General features: G+C 39.1%; 1 protein-coding gene across 1 annotated transcript; it reads right to left on the bottom strand.

Moving 5' to 3' along the window:
* Nucleotides 1-37: 37 nt before the first annotated feature.
* On the bottom strand, nt 38-12,980 carry LOC132152740 (insulin receptor substrate 2-like). Its single transcript, XM_059561599.1, has 2 exons — nt 9,627-12,980; nt 38-1,076 (listed from the first exon to the last, which is right to left on the bottom strand). Exons 1-2 carry the CDS (start codon nt 12,790-12,792, stop codon nt 1,072-1,074), a joined length of 3,171 nt encoding a protein of 1,056 aa, XP_059417582.1. The 5' UTR covers nt 12,793-12,980; the 3' UTR covers nt 38-1,071.
* Between the last annotated feature and the right edge of the window lie 9,624 nt (nt 12,981-22,604).

Here is a 22,604-nt window from a genome sequence, read left to right as displayed (position 1 = left end):
ACGGTGTAAAGACAATGATTTAAAGTGTGCTAGCGTGCCTAGGCATGGTGAGGTGCTCCTCTCTCTGACCTGAGGCACATGACATCATTCATCTAGTGTACCGTAAGGGTTGTGTGTAATTCGCGTGTGGATTCATTCCAAAACTGATGACTCCTCTGCTCTGGAAGCCTGCTTTGCATATGTGCGGGATGGCAGACAGGTGGCCACCTGACCGGTCCTTTATCAGCTCAGATAAATATTATTATATTAAAATCATTTAAATATCTGTGTAGAATGCAAAATAGCATTAATAGATCTTTGACTGCAGTGCAAGACCTTCCTCTGCTGCAGTACAAGACATTCAGGTACCATGACAAACAGTTATCTTTGATACTCTTGTGAGTGTATGCAGGTCCTCCAGGAAACACTGTTTGACAAGTACAGTCAGTAAGGCTTTGGATTGGTGTTTTTTTATGAAAACATTCACTTGTAAAAATAAATTAGTTTCTCAATATATATCTTTTTGTAAGTCATAACCTGGCTCGTTCTGAGGTAGGGTTTTCCAAGTGACTGCTTTTTCCGATTTCCAATTGTTGAGTAAATTTCTGAAATGCAAACCTCTGTGCAGTGTTGCAACCGCTTGTGCGCGAACACATGCACACACGCCATCACACGGGTAAATAAATAAAGCGGCTTGTGTGACGGGTGTATGTGTGCAGATTGGATGTCTCTCTTCTTGTTTGTTTTGATTTTGTTTTTGGCGAGGGGTTTGAGGGCCACTGGCCACTCGAAGTCCAGAACTCATAACAAAACCATTGGAAAAGGTCTGTAACACAGAAATTGAGGAAAGAGATTGTGGGGAGCAACAGATGGACAGGAAGTCCCGCCTCTGTGTCTGTGAGTCATCCTCATGCCTCGCACTGGGGTCAAGTGTCCGTGTTGCCGTGACGACTGCCATTCGAATGGATTCGGGAGGTTAAAGATCAGCGGAGAGCTGAAGCAGCAACGTGGTCCATCTGTCCACACGAGCGCCTCCTCTCCTCTCGATGGATAGAAGAGGTGAAGGAGCTTTAATGAGGAGACTGGATCTGTTTAGTCTGCAAGAAATAAGAGAGAGAGAGAGAGAGAGAGAGAGAGAGAGAGAGAGAGAAAGAAGCACATTAATGCGATATCTATAAATATCCAGACAGAGAAAGAAAACACAATGTTCCCTGAGATCAACACGATTATGCTGCTGTCACATAACACAACAGCCTTTTATGGGCATTCACTAATGCATTTTTCTGAAATACTATCATATTCCTCTGTGCCTTGTCTGAAAAATCTTCGCTTTTCACAGAGCAGTGTGTGTTTTTCCATGACCATTCGTATGTGATTTATACAGGAGGAATGAAGCTCGCTAGGGGGGATAAAAGGTTACATGCTCCCTGTCTCTCTCTTTTACCAATTAAGGAATGTGTGCACTTTTGCTACGAGAAACAGAAGTGGCAGGTGCTCAGAGACAGCCGAGGGAAACACTCACTGACATTTAGCACTATGCAGCTGATGGAAAGAGCATAAAAATACAACACCTCCACTACCACGCAACTCAACCTTAGATGTTCAGCAATCTGCTTACACTTTTTGAAGGAACCAATCTAAGTGTTTCTGCATGTTAAGCTGGAATAGGGCAGGGGGGTTCAAACAGGGATATTGGGACCCCCAGTGGGCTACAAGGAGGTTCTTGTAAACTTTAGAAAATGTACTTTGGTAACCCTTAAAAATAGATTTTACAGTATTTTTTATCATTTACACAGTTTGATATTATTACTGTTAGCCATCAGTACAGTGTCCCCACAAGACATGCAGGGGAAAATAATATGCAGTTCACATGAATTCTTAATTTCTAAATACTTTTTAGTTAAATTGTGACCATCATTTTACTAAATTAAAACAAGGGAATAAATGACTACAACATGACCACTATTTCAATTTATTTATAAAATGTGGCCATTAGTTCATATAAAAATGTTTCGTATAAAATTTTAAACAATAGTTTGTGTGTGCACATTACCATGTAAACAATTTATACAATTAATGCAAGAATCCATCCTGTTTGAAAAGTCTCATAAGAGAGAGTGAGAGAGAGAGAGAGAGAAGACACACATCAACTTCATGTTTGAAATGTAAATATTAAAGTGGCATTTGACAGTTTGCTTCTCTCTCTTGCTGCTGTCTGGGTTCTGTTTACAAGACTAGAGCGCTATCCTGACCTCTCACCCGTTGTACTTGTTTGTGAGGTTTCATTTGCATGCAGGCCTCACACTGGACAGAAGTCTCTGCAAACACGAACCCCTAATGGGCCTGTCTTGACTGGCCATACTCTAGCGCCACCCCCCTCCGATCTCCTCCTCCTGCTTTTCATCTGCCTCGAACAAGAGGTGTTTTCATAGAGCGAGACTCGCTCTCACACACACTTAACAATCCCTTGATTCACGGCCATCGGCTATACAGGATGCCATAATCGCTCCCCATTATCTGGACTGCCCGCACACATTCCAAACACTTCCGCATGTGAGCCTGATATCACAACATCCACTCCAACAGGGATGGAAGTGATTCCCATGAACGTCAGTAGGGCTGCATCGTCTCACAGAGAGCTGGGTAAAGTCAGGGAGGAGGGGCGAGCTAGAGGTCAAGCGGATTCATGGTCGTAAAGTGCCTTGTCTTTTCCTGCTCTTTGATACTTCCCTCTGTGTGGTATTACAAGGTATTACTCTTCCAGTTAAGTGCTGACAGATCTGTTTGCTCATGACCAACTAGAGAAGACAGAGAAAGAGAGAGAGAGACGGAGGGAGTAGGTGTTTTCCTGTTGTTCTTTCAACTTCACCGGCTGTGGGAAAAACAGCAGAAAACATGTTTACGCTGCTGTCTCACCCTGATGGTAACAAAAACAAAAACACAATAACGATACAAACAAATTATAAAAACTATTTCTATTGCTGTTTTTGGGTCAAGTAGTTTTTTTTCCAAACAGCATTTGGAAAAACCCTAAAAAACTGTTGGTTCTAGCCCTGTCTTCTGATTGGTCAGTGCACTGAATACATAATCCCAAGATTAAACTTGTATTCTGAAAAGATTCATCACTGTTGTCCTATTAAGGAGTCAGAAACAAATGGCTCTTATGAGTTGAATCTTTTTAGTGAATCAAAAATGTAAAGTGAAACCAGTGTAGTCTGATTCACAAACAATTGACTCTTATGAGCCAACTTTTTTGAAGTGCAGAAAAAAATGAACAGCAAAACCAGTGAAGTCAGATTCACAGACAATTGATTTTTCTGAGCAGATTATTTTTCTGATGCTGTATGCTGTATGATTCAAAAACATACAGCAAAAACCAGTGTAGTCCAATAAGTTAAGAATTGTATAATTTCACACAAGAAATGAAATCTGATGTTAACTTATTTTTCTATTGATTGTATTGATTAAATAAACAACACATGAACTGCAGAGTTTGTTCCCTACTGTTATTTTGTATTTATATATGTTTTTAGAATGGTAAAGAGTTGACCCAGTGGATTCTGTAAAATGTGTGTCCAGTTTCAGGTCACCAATAACTGGATAATGACCTTGTCACCACTGAGTGCTTTAGAGACACCACATCTAAAACAAAGGCACAATATTGACTACAGTACAAAAACATCAGAGTTACAGCACGGTGGAAACCTTGATGCAAACTTGAGCTCAGCTGCTCGTATCCAGACTCTCAGCGTACCGTGTCAGGTGTCATGCTTTCGTCATGTATATAAATAGACTCAAAACAGACAAGAGATCTCTTTCCCCCTCTCGCTGATTCTCACATTCACACTGATGCCACAGAGCCAGAGTGTGTTTGTGTGTGTGTGCGGAGGTCAGAGAGGCAGCTTGAATTTCACAGAACTAATTAAGCAAGAGGAAGCTTGGCGATTCCATGGACGTCCCATTCTGATCCGGAAAGGCAGAAAAAACGGTGCCAATGAACGAGGAGGAAAGAAAGAGCCATGAGGTCATGGGACAAACACTCAACAGAGACAAAGAGAGATGAATGAGAAGAGGGAGGAACTGAATATAATATGTCTTTTTCAATATACAATCAATATTCAAAATACAATCTTGTGCTGTTATAGTCAAACAGTGCTTTTCAACAACATTTTGATATACTATTATAGTGTTTCTTAACACTTAGATTTAATATTTTCAGTCACATTTTATTTTCAGCTTTAGTATTAGTAATTGTACTTTAACATAAAAAATTATGTTAGTCGACAATGCAACCCTTTTTTACTTTTTTAACTTGTTTTTCACCTTTCTCACTCACTCACACACACACACACACACACACACACACATATATATATATATATATATAGAGAGAGAGAGAATATGATAACTATAAATTGGAATTAATGTGAAAAAGGAAAAAATAACTTACATGACTGATGCGAGTTTGGCTTTAAATTAAGCAAAAACTCTGTTTACTAAAGATTAATCAAATTCAGTATCAAAATCAGAACATTACATAACTACAATTTAATGATTTTAAATAACACCAAAACAGAATTCTGTAGGAAATTCTGCTAACAGTTCAATGAGTAAATATTAGTCAATCGTTATTAAAGTTAAATGTAAATATGCTCAAATTCAAATATCAGTAAGAGCAGATGGAGGCCAGAAGTGGGAGGTCTTGTTGGACCCTCTGACCTCAAATTCCCTCCCCCATCTCTCTCCCTCTTGTTTTGTCTCTCAGAGTGATCTCTCAAACTATGAACGTCTTCAGATCTACATAGCGGAGTGCAACATATCGCTTCCTAAACAAATGTACAACACTGAAACTTTCCTGTATCTGTGTGAGAAATCAGTATTTAAAGGAGCTGTAATCCGGACCCCACTAGTTCAAGTCAACAGCCTGTGAACCCGCTGCCCCATCCCCAAAAACTATCCCCTCTCTAGTAAACACACATTTGTCCTGCAACTCATTTTTTATTTATTTCACACAGGTTAAATTTAGCCCCCTCCAACCAGGCCTGGCCGGGAACAGTCTGGCGTTCTCACACACATAAAACACACAACTGTTCTCACACACAAGGCATATTTAGTGAAGTGAAGTGAAGTGACATTCAGCCAAGTATGGTGACCCATACTCAGAATTTGTGCTCTGCATTTAACCCATCCGAAATGCACACACACAGAGCAGTGAACACACACACACACACACCCGGAGCAGTGGGCAGCCATTTATGCTGCGGCGCCCGGGGAGCAGTTGGGGGTTCGATGCCTTGCTCAAGGGCACCTAAGTCGTGGTATTGAAGGTGGAGAGAGAACTGTACATGCACTCCCCCCACCCACAATTCCTGCCGGTCCGGGACTCGAACTCACAACCTTTCGATTGGGAGTCCGACTCTCTAACCATTAGGCCACGACTTCCCACAATTTACAGTAGTTAGAAAAGAAGTTGAGAGACTGACTGTACTGTAAACGTGCTAGCGTTACTAATTTACCTATGCCAGTCTCATATCTCATAGATGGGGGGTTTCAGTTTTAACCCCTGGGGTAGAAATAATATCTCTGTTCATCTTCATTCAGTATCTTCCAGTGTTACTCCCATTAGGGATGTTCACACTGTCAGCGATTTGTAGCAACAAAGCAACTAGAAGTCATCCATTTCAGTGAGACTTTGAGATAGCAGAAGTGACATCTCAAATTGTCTCTGTTACAAAACATTACAAAGTATGTGGACTTCTGTACAAGTACCTACTTTGATTTGTTTAATTTGTATTTTTATTTTAGCCCTTTTGCCAATTTATAGTTTTCTATATGGAGAAAGAAAAGACAAAAAAATTGGAAAATCCTAAGGAAATCCACATTAACCAAATTAGCTCAACGAATATGTTACAGTTTAAATGTCAATATCAAATTGTAATCTGTAACTTTACAGTGACAGAAACAGTCTGGACATCATCAGAGGCAGAGAGATGTCTGGGCAAAAGGTTGTACTGTATGCATGGTGTGATGCTCTTCATGTGTAAATGTCACGGCCTAATCTCATAACACTTCAGCCAACTAAGCCAACACAGCTCAGCGGTCGAATGGAAATAGAGGAGAGTCAATGAATAAGAAAGTGTGTGCATAAGGGTGTGTGAGCTCAGCAGATCCCACAGTCGTTCCCTTTTAAACAAACCCAAAAAGCTTGCAAAGATAATGCCCAAACAGCCATTTAAATTCATTTGATGACAGTAAAGCATCACTATATATTCTGCTCCCCTGCCACACACACACACACACCCTCAGATCACTTAGCTCAGCAGGGGAGAAAAGTAGCATTCATTCAGAATCAGGCCACATACCATGCAATTATTCCCACACACGGCACATGCTCTTAAAGAGCGTCCTATGCAGATTTCAGATGATATATTCCAGCCACATCCCAATCATTCCCACACGCTAAACACACACATATAAAGGAGATTTTAAATGTACAGGATGCCAACATAAAGTGTTATGTTAAATGCTATATACTTTACATGCATACACAAAAACGATGGAATTATGAATGTACTAGGTATGTCCAGATTTTTCTGCTTTCTATAGATGCATACTATCTCGAGAAAAATAGGTGATGTTCAGGATGAAGTTATTACTTGTGAGTACATCTCACAAAAACATTAGAAACTTGTTTTAGTGGTGATTATTATTACTGTATTGCAGTATTTTAAAGGGGTCACATGATATTGCACATTATTTGGTGTATTTGGTGTAATGCAATGTGTTTATGTGGTTTAAGGTTAAGGTAAACACATTATTTTCCACATAATGTACATTATTGTTGCTCCTCTATGAGCCGCCTTTCTGAAACGCGTAGATTTTTACAAAGCTAATCGTGTTATATATATAATAGACCTAATTTTCTTTAGGTTATTCTATTGATTGTGAGGTGAAAATCACCCATGCATGTGTGTGTGTGTGTGTGTGTGTGTGTGTGTGCCATTTACTTGGTCACTATATAAAGCTGCTCAACAATGTCTAATCTGTGGCAGCATGTAATCCGCTTTATCTGTGCTGCTAAAAGTAGGGAGCAGTGAGAACATTTAACAGAACATCTTGGATGAGGTTAACACTATAAAATCTGCTACAAAAGCAGGTACTTACAGAGTCAGCAACAACATCAACAGGACTAAGAGGTGAAGGAAGACATGAAGAGGGCGAGAGAGGATGGGGAGGCAGATTCAGAGTGATGAATGGAGATAGACAGAGAACGGAAGAAATAAAAATAATACCTCAAATATGAAAATAATCAGAGGAGATATTAAACAAAGATTTTGATGGAGGAGAGACAGTACAATGATGGACTACGATCCAAAGGAATAGGTGTTTGTTTTGATGGGGGATTTGTCATCTAAGCCTGTTCTCTAGAAATAAAAGCAGGCAAATTGATAGACACAATCTCACTTTTCAATTAAATCAAGTCTATCAAAGCAGAAGGGGGTGGGGCTCAGTGTGTCTGCAACAAAAGAGATTTCACTTTTATTTCAAGCTTGTGCCAACTATTTTCACTGGTTATCTGACTGTATCTCCCTGTATGTCTCTCTGAGCTGTTGTGTGAGGCAGCAGATGGTTGCTAATCATTAGAGTATTGTAAGGGCTCTGATGGGCCTGATAACCACTGTGCACTGCTTGGAATGGCAGGTGCAAGACCCTGGCCCTCACCATCTGCTGTCCTGGCCCCTAACACACACACTATTTTCAGGGGGGAAGCTTCTTAGGAAGCCTTTCACAGACACACTCAGCTCTCTGAGATGAGTTCTTGGGATGTCTAAAAGCTTTTATTGCTCTCAATGCTGATCTCTAGCCATCTATATGCAAAGCCATTGATTTACAACACACTGGAGGTGTATTTTAACATTCAATGACTCAGTGAAGACGCAGATATAAAAAAACACAAAACCATGAGTGTGACAAAAACCAATCAGTCTTAACGAGATGAAACGTGATCATAAACCTGAGTCAAACATCCTGCACACTATGTAAATATTTAGTTGTGTTTGTCAAAGTATGCGTCTGCTTGCCATTCACAAATGTACAATTCAAATCAGTTTATAAAAGTGTTGGGAGGAGGGAAGGAATGGAATGTGGCATTACAGATGCTGCCATAGTAAACAGAGCGAAGCCTATCCGTGCTCTCATGCTCAATGGATCAGGACTGGTGCAAGTTCCTATCAGGAAGACAAGCAGGCCATTCTACAGAAATAAGAGCTCTGTTCTGTCTTTGTGGCTCATCTTTTGTTTTAGTGGAATGTTGTCAGTGACCAATCACAGGGCAGGGTGGCTGAGTGCTAGCGGGTGTGTGTCAATGTTTGTGCAAGTTTTCTTTGTGGTCTCCTCCCACTGTCCCACAGGGCTTCCGTGGCCTGCGGCTATGTCTTTCTGCTCCGTCCACTTGTGGAGGTAAACAGAGAACTGCAAAAACACCTGCTCCTCCAGCACCAACTCTCTCAAACACACCCTAGAGAGCATAATTGAGCTTCTGATGTTGTCTGTTTGCCTTGTACGGTGTATGAGCTGTTTTAAGAGGCTTCTGATTCTAGACTCTTTTGTGAAGTGTCATTCATCAGAAAAGTCGCTCTTGTCCTTCGAGTGTAATCTTTCACCTTGACTTTGTCAGTGCAAGGGTCTCATTAAAGCGTAGAGTACTCATTTGTTTCACTTATATACATCCTCCATTCAATTCCACGTATGCAAAGTCATGCTTGACAAGAAAAACGCCTCCTATCTTATTACTTGTTTTAGTGTGTAACGTTCACGTGAGTCTATATTCTGTGTCTATCAGCACACATTTATCTCTGAGCTACACAAACAACTTTGTTTTTCAAGTCCTGCTGAAAAACGAAAGCTGGGTCATTCCTTAAAAGAAACCTGGCAGGTTGGAAAAACAAGCCGACATTAACCTCCCCGAACGACCTTTGCACACATTCTGCATTCCAGTCTTGAAACCCTCTACCTGAAATCTGATAAACAACTGACTCACTTGTTTTTAGCTGAGCTACTGTTCACTCAAGTATGAAACAATGACTAATTCTGATTCAGAGAATGAGTCAAGGTATGATGCAAATATTAGGAATGATTCCTCTTTTGCTGGATTATTGACATGTGGATATGAGATCTCTCTTTTACATTTACTTCCTCTAAATCTGAACACATTCCACAGATCCCTCATCCTCACAATATTGTCAACAAAATGAACATTTCAACAAATAAGCAGCTCCAGTGCAGAGGAATAAAACTTTTAACTGACCTGTTTTCATCCAAAACACTGCACGGATGAAGCGATCATTCTCTGAGAATAAAAACTGCGCCACAGCTTTTAAAGAGGCTTTTGCATCATTCTGACTCTCAAGTTGCTCAATTAGCTCTTACACATTCATCTGGTGCACAAGTAATGTGCTGTTGTTAAGCAAGAAACAAACTGTCATGTCATATTGGGGCACATTAACACTGCTAAATCATTATTCTGAATAATTCAGAGCATAACATTTGAAAATAGTGTAAAAGGAATAACACTAAACGTTAACTAATGAAGGTAGTGAAATTGCACATCACCACTTTTCACTCTTTTTTTCATTCAGAAAGCTTACCTTTTACTATTGTTGCCGTCTCCTTGAACCCAAGGCTGGCATACGGACTGGCGTGTATTCCATTGATGCCCTCTTTACAGCAGCTGGCAGCTTTGAACCGGACAAGAGAATCACAGCTGGCAAGTCCTCCATCCATCAAGTTTAAGGCAATGTAATTAAGTCCATTCTGGAAGCCAGTCGACGTCTCCCTGCACATGGGACTGTTATACTCTTCATCCGATCCTTCGCTGTTCCTCACAGAAACAGACACATTCTCCACAGAGGCCGAACCATGCCGCCTGGCATCGTGTGCGGAGGAGGGAAAAACTGGTGTTACGGTGGTGGTTGATGAGAAAGTCTCTGAACTGTGCCGGCTGCGTCCCTGGGGGTCGGCACGAATCACCTTGGCACCTCGGTCAGGGTCCACCAAGGCCAGAGTGGTACCATGCAGCAGAAAAGCCTCAACGGCAGGCACTCCCACAGTCTCTTCCAGGGTCAGCCTCTGCAAGCAAGAGGATGGGTTGATGGTCTGGACACCTTCGGAGGGCTGCGTGACAGGCTGCAGAGGGGAAGCAGGCACGCCGAACGTCATCTCTGTGTAATCGTCTTTAGTTCTGTCAACCGGGCCCACTGGTGCCACCTGTGCAGTGAAGTGGTACCTTTCATCTTCCACCTCTTCCTCAGGGTGGGCGGGGCAGGATGTAAGCTTTGGAAGCGGCTCCAAATGATTAGATGGAGTAGCGTTTCCAGATTTGTGTGATAGCGAATTCACATCAATGTTCATGTAATCAGAGATGGGGGACATGCTGTGATCAGCGGATGATCCGAGGGATGAGGCTGGGCTCTCGGAGGAAGCAGTGGAAGGGGGAGTGCAACCTTCAGCAACATGTCCAAAGTCTATGTCTATGTACTCACCAGGACTTTTTGGCTCAGAGGGGAGGGGATGCTCATTCATGCTAGGTAATGTTTGGAACATGTCCAGGGAGAGGCGGGTGGGCCGGCTGATCCTGTGCCGGGGGATGAGGCTGTCTGTGCGGCTTTGTCTTAGAAGTGATGGGGCATGGGTGGATGCTGTGCTTACTGACTCCTCTGTTATCCTGTGACTTTGAGGATTCATGACAACATACTGATCATTGTCCGCATCCTTTAGAGCCTGCTGGGGCCTCTGACAACGGTGCAGAGAGTTAAACGAGTGAAGCTGTCGGAGACAGGGTGACTGCTCCATACCCACAGGGCTCAGGTAGAAATCTGGTGGGGTGACCGAATCTATAGGAGACATGTTGAGGTATTCACCATTTGTCAGTTTCCCATCAGAGCTGTCGATGGAGAATTTAGAGCTGCACAGCATCCTTATGTAGCCACTGTCATCCAGAGAACAGCTGCAAGGGGAATTGGTTCTGTAACCATTAGCTATAGTGAGGGGGTGCGTCCTGGGGTTGATTATCTGCTTCGGAGCAGAAACGCACATTGGGCTCATAGGCATGTAGTTGTCAGCCTTCCCCCCTTGTGGAGCCACACCTGGCGTCATTGGCATGTAGCCATCGTCACCCAGATTACTGCTGGAACTTTTTAGTAACCATCTGATTTCAATGTCCCCGTAATCCTCAGGATATGTGACCTTTGGGGATGCGGTGTGAGAGCTGCGCCCCGAATGGCCTCCAGTTCTGTAAGTGGCTCTCATGAGTGTGTATTCATCCAGTGAACCTGAGGACACCTGTGATGGCACCCTCTTCTGGTAAGGCATGGTGAGAGAGTGTGTCCTCTTCCTGTAGGCATTCTCCAAATCTCCTTTGCCTTCATCAGCTGCTGCCCGGACGCTTCGCCGTCCACAGTTGTTTGGCCTTTCCATAATCATGTATCCGTGCAGGTTGCTGCCCTCCTCTGAGGGGGGTGTGTCAGCAAGTGACTCAGGTGTGTTGCTTCGGTTTGCTGCTAAAAGGTGCCGTATATCACCTGGGCTGGAGCCACACTCATCGCAGGAGATAAAGCCAGCATCGCTTGGGGAGCCCGAAATGGAAGCAGTGCAGCTGGAGGGACGAGGGACACTTTCTATGTTACTGCTGCAGGACAGGCTGACAGGGCTGGCAGCTGAGGGAGGGGAGTGAGACACAGGCATGCACATGGATTTGCTGTGCTGCAGGGATGACGACTCCAATGTTCTGCATGGGCGAACTGTCACTGTGTTGGAGCGGCTCAAATGCGTCCTGTTCACGCACGGGCTGATGGGGCTGCCTGTAGTTCCGTCACCCTCGCTCGCAGACGTCGCTGCCACGCTGTCGGTGCGCGAGCGCCGCTGCAACCCGGTTTGACTCGGCGGGAGATTGTTAAAGTGCCGCCTGGTGGGCACAGAGATGGGGTTAGTACCCGAGGACTGGCTTTTGCTGCGCGGGCGGAATTCTGACATCTCTTTCATGGCTTTCATCGCCTCCAAAATAGTCTCGTGAATGTTTTGCGCCACCACCGAGTCGTCCGCCTGCATCCACAGCTCGCCGGGTCCGATCGACGCGGACCGGCCCACCTCGATGAAGAAGAAGCTGTCCGAATGTCCGCATCGGCGGATGTTCATCAGCTGTAAAATCACCGACGCCGCCTCCGTGTTGAGTTTGACGAAGCTGATCGTCCGGCTGCTTAAACACAGCCTGTAAACGCCCGTTAAGTTCCTGCTCTGTCCGAGTCCTTTGGATTTTAAATTGACCTGCCAAACCTCCTTGTAAGTGGCGGTGACGGGCGTTATCACGCCGTAGTTTGCCTCATCAAAGCCGACGAGGGATGACGCCGAATTATTCGCGGAGCTGTCGCTCACTTTCCCCTCGTTCATTAAATCCGTTAAGACCGAGTACCAGTCCTCCTGTTCCTGCTCGTTTTCGGCAGCCACGGCAAAATACTCGTCCTTGGTGTAAAGGGCGATCAGGTGTTTGTGTTTGGCATCGGCTCTCTTGTTGATGTTCAGGCACGAGTCCAAAGGTATAACCCGTTTAGCAGCCGACTTGTTTTTCCATTTCTTCTCGCTCTCGTAATACTCCAACCGGGCGCGACAGCCCTCGCTCGGCTCCCTCAGCACAAAAAACCGCTTGTGTCCGTGCTTCTGTTTCCTCAGTAAGCCGCATTTCTTAACGTGGTTGTTGTTCTTCACGGTCATATTTGAAATCAGCTGTCCTCCCGTCGGCGGCGGACTCGCCATTCTCATATGCTGTGAAGAAAAACTCTCACTTTTGCTTAACTTGTGCTGTCAATCAGTTTTAATCCTGTCAGACTCTCTTATGGACCCGGCTCGGAGTGCGCGTTCGCTGCGTGGAGCGGTTTAACAGTAAATAACATGTTGTTCACTAAGTGACTGGAGTGAAGAGGAAAAAACAACATGTGACGTCCTACACATCCAAGCTTTGGTTTAAAAAAAAAAAATACGCACACACACTAGGCGGTGCAACCATCGGGGGAAGGTGCACCTATGAACCCGCCCCTTTAACAGCTCATTGGGTTCATTGGTGGAAATGTTTGATTGATAGTAGAGCGAACCAATCACGTTCTACTCATATTCGCCGCTCCGCCCCCACTGGAACAACCCAAGGCACCAGAGGATTGTCAGAGCATCGCAACCCACTGTGCGTGCTGCTCAGATAGCCGCTCAGTTATACGGTATTATATTTTGCTCAAATAGCCTACGAAATAAAATGACTGTGAATAGTTTATGATTTAAATATTTTGTGGTCGTTGTAGGGAACAGCTGGGGTGGTTAAAACAAGCAGTAAGTACTGACTGCGCAAGTTTCCCTGCATTTTGTAATTTGGCGTTAATTACATCGTTTTGTGTTCATTTCGTTTATGGTTCTGTAAAGTCAAACCTCAGCTCAGAATGTCGTAATAGCCTACATTAATATTGTTAAGTTTAATAATGAAACTTGCAATGTAATACTATTAAATTATCTGCACATGTCCTTTTCTAATGAAACTTGAATAGCAAAATTCCTGCCTTTTTATTATATATATGTGTGTGTGTGTGTGTGTGTGTAGGCTATATATATACACATATGTGCGTGTGTGTGTGTGTGTGTGTGTTATATATGTTATTATTATTTTAAAGCCATTTCCAAATGTACTATAAACTAGCATAACCCCTTTTTATTTTAATTATAATGCTGTTGGTTTTATTTTGTAGCCTACATTTTATTATTGATCAAGTCAGTATAAGCATCTGCTCTGACGCATCAAAAAAAAATTATATGCAATGCGCATGACTTTATTCTGTACACTATTGACCTCGTTATATTGACGCAGTCGGTTCAAGACGAATCATTTAACTGAGACTATAAAAATCTAGTCTAGATAGATAGATAGAGATAGATAGATAGATAGATAGATAGATAGATAGATAGATAGATAGATAGATAGATAGATAGATAGATAGATAGATAGATAGATAGATAGATAGATAGATAGATAGAAAGAAGTAGATAGAAGTGTGGATCATCCTCGTTATGTAACGCAACCGGTGCTCTATATGCTGTTTACAGAGTCTGGGTGCGTCTTGTGTTACGCGACTGCCTCTAGCGTTCCCGAATACTGTGTGTGTGTGTGTGTGTGTGTGTGTGTGTGTGTGTGTGTCTTGTGTTTGCCTTCCACTACAAGATTCTTTCCGGTCATTGCCTTTTACTAAGACTCCTCCTTCACAAAGTATAAACAACACCCCACCTACACTGCAAACGAGCGACACGACAAAACAAGACAAAAATGAGACAAATTTAGAATATAGTGCGAGCATTGTAATTTGACGCGTCGGCGGCGTCGCTCACTAGTATATCCCATGGTGTATTTATATAACATAAACGAAGCATTTAAACCCAGCATAGAAGAATGCCAGCGAAACTGTGTCAGTATGTTCGTGTGGAAACAGCAGAGCATCAGTTCTGCTCTAGTTTTTGGTGGGGATCAGTGATGACGCTGCGATGCAGGTCTGCTGAGGGTTGAGTACGTCAGTGACTGACTATGTACGTAGACGGAGCGATGCTTACACTCTCTCAGATGAACTGAACTGTACTGTCTAGCTGTACGTTAACCAATAACAGCACACACCTCCCGGGGAAAATGTCTCATCTGATCGAAAAAAAAGACACTATTTCATTTCATTTTCTTTTCTTTTTTTTTTTGCAGGCATTTCTCCATCATGTCTGTTTAGATTGAAATGTGATCTAGGTTATGCATTGTGCTCTTAAATTTCACACTGAAAAGAGAAAGGAGTTCTTAATATGTATATCATAAAATGTGTATTAGCCTATATGTATTTTATATTATATAAGCCTAATATGTGTGTGTAATATATAAGACTAGCCTGTACTGTTTTCTACAGATCATTAAAGTAAACCTTAATATGGGAAGTGTGTTTTTCTCATCTAATTAACCCTTGATTGTCATCTTATAAATGGTCTAGTGTGAATGGCCTTGAAAAAAAGTCCCTTAGGAATTGAAGACCTTTCCTTCTTCGCATGCTCAGAGCAAACAGAGTTTTTGCTGTTTCAGCTCTTTAGATAGCCTCCTTATTTGTTTATGAGGTCAATTATACAGGTCTGTGAATGGATCAATCAGGTCAACAATCCACTGATTTAACAGGAATGAAAATGAAATCAAAATACAGTACTGATTACTTCTGTCATTTGCCCATAAATAACTTTTCAACAGCTCAGTTGTGGGCTAAGAGTCACTGGCCCAGTAATTTATAATGTGGCTGACACCCTCAGTAAGCAAATGATAAGCTTGAATTAAGCAGGTAGGCTATGTATGTCACGTGAGACCTGCTAGGATTCATTGAGTATACTGTTATAATTATAACCCCCAACCTCATTTGTGCAAAACATGCTGCTGTTTATAAACAAAGCTATCAGCTCAATACAGTCATATTAAGGGTTATAATTATCTCGTTATCTGATTCAAAGGTTTTTGTCATCGTGTGTTTGTGTAAAGATATACAGATATAACCCTTGTGAAAAAAGTGAGCTTAATTACTTTGAATGTAAATGTGGCAAACTTCAAATCATAAAAAAACCTGCAGATAATATAATATTAAGTAAATAAAAGGCCACTTAAGTGTACCTCCTATTTGTTAACACACTGAAGTACACTTTTAAAACACTGCCAAATGAAAAGGTCCACTTGTTTTAAATCATTGTGTTTGAATATTATTTTGTCATTCTTAAAAAATATGTGTTGAGCAACATACTACAGCAAATGTCTTTATGTGATTTTAATAGTTTTTTTTTTTTTTTTATAAATTATAAATTACGGAAGTTCTAAGCGGTCATGCATTATAATTTGTTTCCTTCTTGTTTTCTCGTTATAACGACTTAATTTTCTCTTTATCTCAACATACAAAAGTTTGTTTTCTCGTTATAATGACTTAATTTTCTCGTTATCTCCACATAACGAAAGTTTGTTTTCTCATTATAACTTAATTTTCTCGTTATCTCGACATAACGAAAGTTTGTTTTCTCATTATAACGACATGACAGTTTTACTGTTGCTATAGTGACGAACTCAACTTTGACAGGCATCTGATGGACAACCATGCAGGCACTCTTACTTTAGCATATATTTCAGCTAATTTTGCTTGGCCTAGGTAACAACATCTACAATACTGTACATAAATAAAGGCTGATCAATCACTGTTGATTTTTCCAGAGACAGTACACCAAACGTTTTGTTTTTGTAATTAACATGTTTAAATGGCAACACCGCGAACACAAGACGGAGTGCCTTCAGAAGGATGCAGAACTATTCTAAGATCTTTTAGAGCGGCTTGGATTAAACTCACTTTTAATTTTCCCTTTATTTGAAATAAAATTATATGTAATTTGTAATTTTTTTGTAGTCATTATATGCTGTGACAGATATCATGTGTGTTACAAGCTTCTGTTTGAAAAGATTGTTTATGTGCAGTGTATGTGTGTGTGCAGAAAAAAACAACATTATAGAACGAAACTGAATTAAATTAACCTATGCACTTTACATATACATCACATTTCTCATCAATATGGTTAACAATAAAGATTAATAATAAGGAAAAGAAGCACATCACAAATAGCCTACATGTTTAAATCCCGTCCTACTGTAGATTATACTGTAGACCGCTTATTAACTACCCAATCATGTGCCTAAAAGATGCACAAATAAAGATATAGGTGCAAACAGAATACAGGGATGTCAACCTTGGTTTTGATAAGCAGTTATTTTATGACACAGAACGCGTTGGTGAAACTCATGCATCTAGCAAAAACTTAATAAGCATTTAACATTTATTAATTAATTAAATGTCAGTAATGAACAAGACTGCACAAATTATAGCGATCACGAGGAAAATCAACTAATTGCATTTAATAAAAAAATCTATTTAATTGTAAATAACATGCTATTATGCGGCCAAACACATTACATTCAGTTTACACTTAAGTATAGTCTTAAGGTACATAATATATATAATATAAGGTATATTATAAAAGGTATATTATTATATAATATAAGGTATAATATTTCCCTAATAAGTACTTCCCTAATAATATGTATCCCTAATAATGTAGTTCTTTTTCAGAAGGAAATGAAAGGATAAACCGGTAAAATAGTGAAAGTCTTGCCTTCTTGTTTTAGTTTCTAAGGTCCAATGTTCCTTACGCAGTGTTTGCAGTAACTTGAGAAGAACCCCTGATGGGCTTATTGTTGAAAACATTTGAAGCCTGTCTTGGCAGGCTGTCCATTGTGAACAATAGCAGCACTTGTCACTTTCATTTCTCTGTTATTAAGTGGGAAATGTGCCTACACAGTTCTGCAATAGCAAGGCATTGGACAAATGTAGAAGTAAGAAGAGGAAACATTCTAAATGTGAAACACAATATAATGGGATACAATAAAGCATGGTCGGTTGTTTATAAATGACAGCTGGTATGAAGTATGGAGCGTAAACACTTTTCCTGACAACACCGTGAGTGACACAGTGACCTGTGATGGAGCACAGATATTGCTTTCCCTCCCTCCCTCTTTCCATTCCTGTCTGTTTGTGTGGGAAGATGTGTGAGTGTGTGTGTGTTTATCCATGAAGTCTTTTGGAGTAAAATGCAAATCAAGGCTTCATAAAATTGCAATAAGACGCATGATTCGTCTGCATTATGCATGTTCATAAAAATGCATAGCAGGTTACATACTTAAACATACACAAGCATGTGCAAACACACACACATTCAACATAAGGCCCATCTCAGGTCCATCTGGTCTTACTGATCCTTTCAAGTTCATTATTAAAGCATGCATATGTATCAGCTTAAAATTTACACTCTGCGATCCATTAATTTACTAAATTAAATGCCCATCAAACTATTATTTATGAAGGCGTAAAGCTGATCGTTCTGGACTGCTGCCATGAGACTCTCAATTAAACTACAGGTGTGATGTGACCAACACTAAAATTGTACATCAAACCAGGCTGGCTCAAGAATCGAATCACTGAGGGTGCTTCTTAAATTAATTAGGGTGCTCTAACTATAATATATATATATATATATATATATATATATATATATATATATATATATATATATATATATATATATATATATATATATATATATATATATATATATATATTAGGGCTGTTTTATTTATTTTATTTAATGTTTTATTTAAATCCCCTTTGTTTACCAAAAAATAAAGTTTGCTTAATTTTCAATAATTAAAAGATAAATTAAATGAATGTTTTATGTGTTTAATGTTTAATGTGCATCTCAGAAAATGCTTTATTTAAAACCCCAACTGAATGGCACTTAAATGCACTTAATTCATCTGTCAACTTTATTGTCATTGTTCACAGTACAAGTACAGACAGAGAAACAATGGATAATAATTAAATGTTTATTTTTGATGTATGCATTGCATTCTATGCATTTAAAAAATAAAAAGAAAATTTCTAAAAAAGGAAACTTAGTTGTTAATTTTAAGAAACTTGGGAGTCTTATTTTCTCTTGCATAATTAATAATGCACTTTAATTAAGCAAAAACACATTTTTTCCGATTACTTGATTAATCGATGGAATTTTTGGTAGAATACTCGATTACTAAAATATTATATATATATATATATATATATATATATATATATATATATATATATATATATATATATATCAGAGGTTGAAAGTAACAAATTACATTTACTCGCGTTACTGTAATTGAGTAGCTTTTTTGTGTACTAATAGTTTTTAAAGTAATGTTTTAAATCTGTAATTTTACTTTTACTTAAGTATATTTTGTTTAAAATATTGTACTTCGCTACATTTTAAAACACATTAATTACTGAGTAAAAAAAAAAAAAAATCGCTCTCTGGAAACTACGTCAGTAAATAATGGGCAGGAGGGCAAACTGGCGCTAAAATCACAAGAAAGATGCAGACGGTCAAAACAGGCGTTAGTGGTGCAGACACCGCTGAAAACGAAACCCCGTCATATTCTGAAGTTGAACTCGAAGGAAATGAAGTGAACCCCTGGCCATATGTATGCTCTATTATGCAGTGTAAGCTGTACTTGCCTAGGAAGACCAAACTAGCAGCTTATAAAATCTCGACAAGACATCAACCCTTCGCAAGAATGTAGAGGTAAGCTAAATAATTGCATCGTTGCATTGGTGTTTAAAATGAAGCTTTGACATTTTAGCAAGAGGTTTTGCACAAATTAGCCAAAAAGACAGTAGTGAGGAGTGTGCTATATATATATCGTCTGCGATAATATCATTTTTTTTGTTTTAATGATGTGCGCGCGCATTTATAGTGCGTTCTTTCACTGTGTGATTCAGTCTTCTAAAATGCATTTAGAATGATCACAAAATTGAAGATATAGGGGCAGAAAATTCACATATTTATATAATTTCATATATTAAATCAAAATCACACAAAGAATGCCGTCTTTTCCTCCAAAAATCATCATGAATATATACATACATATATATAACAGTTCAGTAAACAAGTTAATTAAGAGACTTGCGTTTTAGACACCATATTGCCTTTTTAGCTCTATTTCTACAACAGAAAATAATTCCAAACACAGCCACCAAATCACAGTTTTGCGTCTCTGAGCAACGTGACAGTGTTTCGTTCCTGAATGAATCAAACGTTTAAATGATTCGGTTCAATCGCAATGACTCACTTATTAACAGTGACTTGCTGACACATACTGGCCATTTTAATTTCACATTTAAAGTATCTTTTGATTTTTTTTAAATAATGAATTTCTTATCATTTCAAATGAGTATTCAACATTTTATGTCTTGTATATCAAAACATTATTCATGCATTTGTAACTGCAGGTTAAATGCATTCTTGTCCTGCACTAAACAGTGTAATACATCTAAATGCCACTTCCAATGAATCTTCTGCATTTCCTCTGCATTAAAAGATGAGTTTGTTGATACTGATTTGCCTGGTAACAGCCCAAATGTTTTATTATTCTAAATAACTGATTCCTTTAATTAAAAACAACTAGTTTGAGATTAATAGACCTATCCCAGGGGTGTCAAACTCAGTTCCTGGAGGGCCATAGCCCTAACCCTGCTCCAGCACACATATCATGTAGTTTTCAAATAAACCTAAATGATTAGATTAGCTGGATCAGGTGTGTTTAATTAGGTTTATATCTAAACTGTGCAGGACTGTGGCCCTCCAGGAACTGAGTTTGACACCCTTGGCCTGTCCCATTTTTGACTCCCTCCCACTGTTAAAATGTAACTAAGTAATTTTTACTCTGAATTTTAAATGAGCTACTTTTTACTTTTACTTGAGTTAATTTTTAGACTGGTACTTTTACTTGTACTTAAGTAAAATTTAATTAATGTAATGGTACTTTTACTTGAGTAGAATATTTTTGTACTCTTTCCACCTCTGATATATATATATATATAATATATACATATATATATATATATATATAATATATAATTTATTAATTAAATAAAAGTGGCGTCCATTGCTATGACACAAAGAGCGCTCCCTTTATAATCACTAAAAAAGTTGTCACTCATCTTAGTCATCGCGATCTCACAAAGATACGCCATTACCACTAAAGTTATCTACGCTGCCCAGTGCATCAACGAGATGAATCCTGCTGAACACAATACTTGAAACCCTCGATTTCAGCCATTTCAGCAGTGAGTGGATTCTAATGTAAACACCTCTGATTCAAGAAATCAACATAGTATATGTCTTTGATTGGCTACATTGCTCAATGCTACAAAACAATAATGCACTGGATAGCTTACCTTGACGATTACAATTTCAACTGAGGCCCCATCAAGAAACGCGAATGTCCCACAGTTTGTATGATGTGTGTTTACTAGAGTACTGGATTCAAAAATCACACATCCTCATTCTATTTCTGAGTAACAAAGTCTAATAATGTTTGGGTTTTATTTGTTTGAATTATTATTATTATTATTCCTTTCTTGGTAGTGAAAAATCTGCATGTTGCATTCAACACATGGTTAATTTCCCCTTGCTCTTATTATATCACCAGTTTTAGCAAAACACTTTTTCTTAATTTATTGTGTTTCTTGGTGGCATAGCTAAAAAAAGACTTGTTTACTAAAATACATTTGGTGGTGAAACAATTTTCACTCAGAAAATGCTAGTAAATTTGACAGATAATAGCAAATAATATACTGAATTAACCATGAAATACTGAAGTAGAAAGCCGATTGTATTTTCTTGTAAAAAAACACTCCAATAATCTCCATACAAGTTTTTTTTTTTTTTTTTTTTTTTTACAGTGTACATATACACAATCAATCAAAAAAATATGATATCTCATTATGGCTCACATAGCAGTATTCATCCAATAGCTTTTCTCTAACCTCAGACCACAGATACTGATAAAAGGCAAACCTGAATTGATTCATCTTTTTGATGGATTGTTTTGGATTGTCCCATGTCAGGCCCACATACAGTAGCTCAGCTGCTGAGCCTGTCCATGATTTGACTTTTGAACAAGCCCACAGACCTTTGCATTTAGTCAGTTAACAATTCATTCAATTTATTTTTATTTGATCATTTTGCTCCAGTCCCAAATGTGTTTTACACTATATATATATATATATATATATATATATATATATATATATATAGCCATGCTTTACTGTTAGATCTACAGGAGATATCCTGATTATTCCACATGCACCTATTTTTAAATGATTAAATACCTTTTTCAGTTTTCTTCTTCTTCTTCTTCTTCTTTTTCTACAACAAAGAGCTCAATTCATGTTCATGTAATATGAATTTGATTAAATTACACAGATGTCAAAGCATCCAGTATCTGTCCTCCCTCATCAGACTTTCTCTCAGTGGCATCAATACTCATGCCCCATTACAGAAATATGTAATTCTAGAGATTGATAGGTTTAATAACCATGATGAATTCTGTTAGAGGTCATTTGTATTGTTTGGGGGGTAAACACAGAAAGACAGAACAGGCAAAATAACAGAATAACAGTTTCAGTTTGAGTTTACCATTTGATGTTGATTCTTACTGTGTAAAAAATATGTTTGTTCATTTTTGTAGATAAATCTTATTCTATGTATTGACTGTGTATTCATTTATTTACAATATTTTTTTTGTATGTTCCTTTGACTTAAGCAAACCTATAGATATTGATGGAGCTTTAGCATATTCATTCATAAACTTCACACACTAATGCCTGACTTTCCTTCAAAAGCCAGTAAGTGATTTATTTATTTTTTATCACATTTATTTTTTATTAAACGTTTTTTTCTTTTTTTCTTTTTTTTGTTAAATATAGTAAAGTTTGGTAGTAAAAGTTTGATTTCAAGATGACAAAGTACTCCATAGTTTTACATCCACAGTCCCAGTGTAGTCCCAATGGATTTTTCTTTATTTTTTATTTTGGTGGTGAAAGGAATTGAACTCTGATTCCGTCTCAGCTTTCTTCCTTGTTTGTGGGGGTGGATCTGTGCACATGCCTATC

The sequence above is a fragment of the Carassius carassius genome, chromosome 11 (genome assembly GCF_963082965.1).
Source record: "Carassius carassius chromosome 11, fCarCar2.1, whole genome shotgun sequence".
NCBI lineage: Eukaryota > Metazoa > Chordata > Actinopteri > Cypriniformes > Cyprinidae > Carassius > Carassius carassius.
This window is presented reverse-complemented; position numbering and strand designations above follow the sequence as displayed.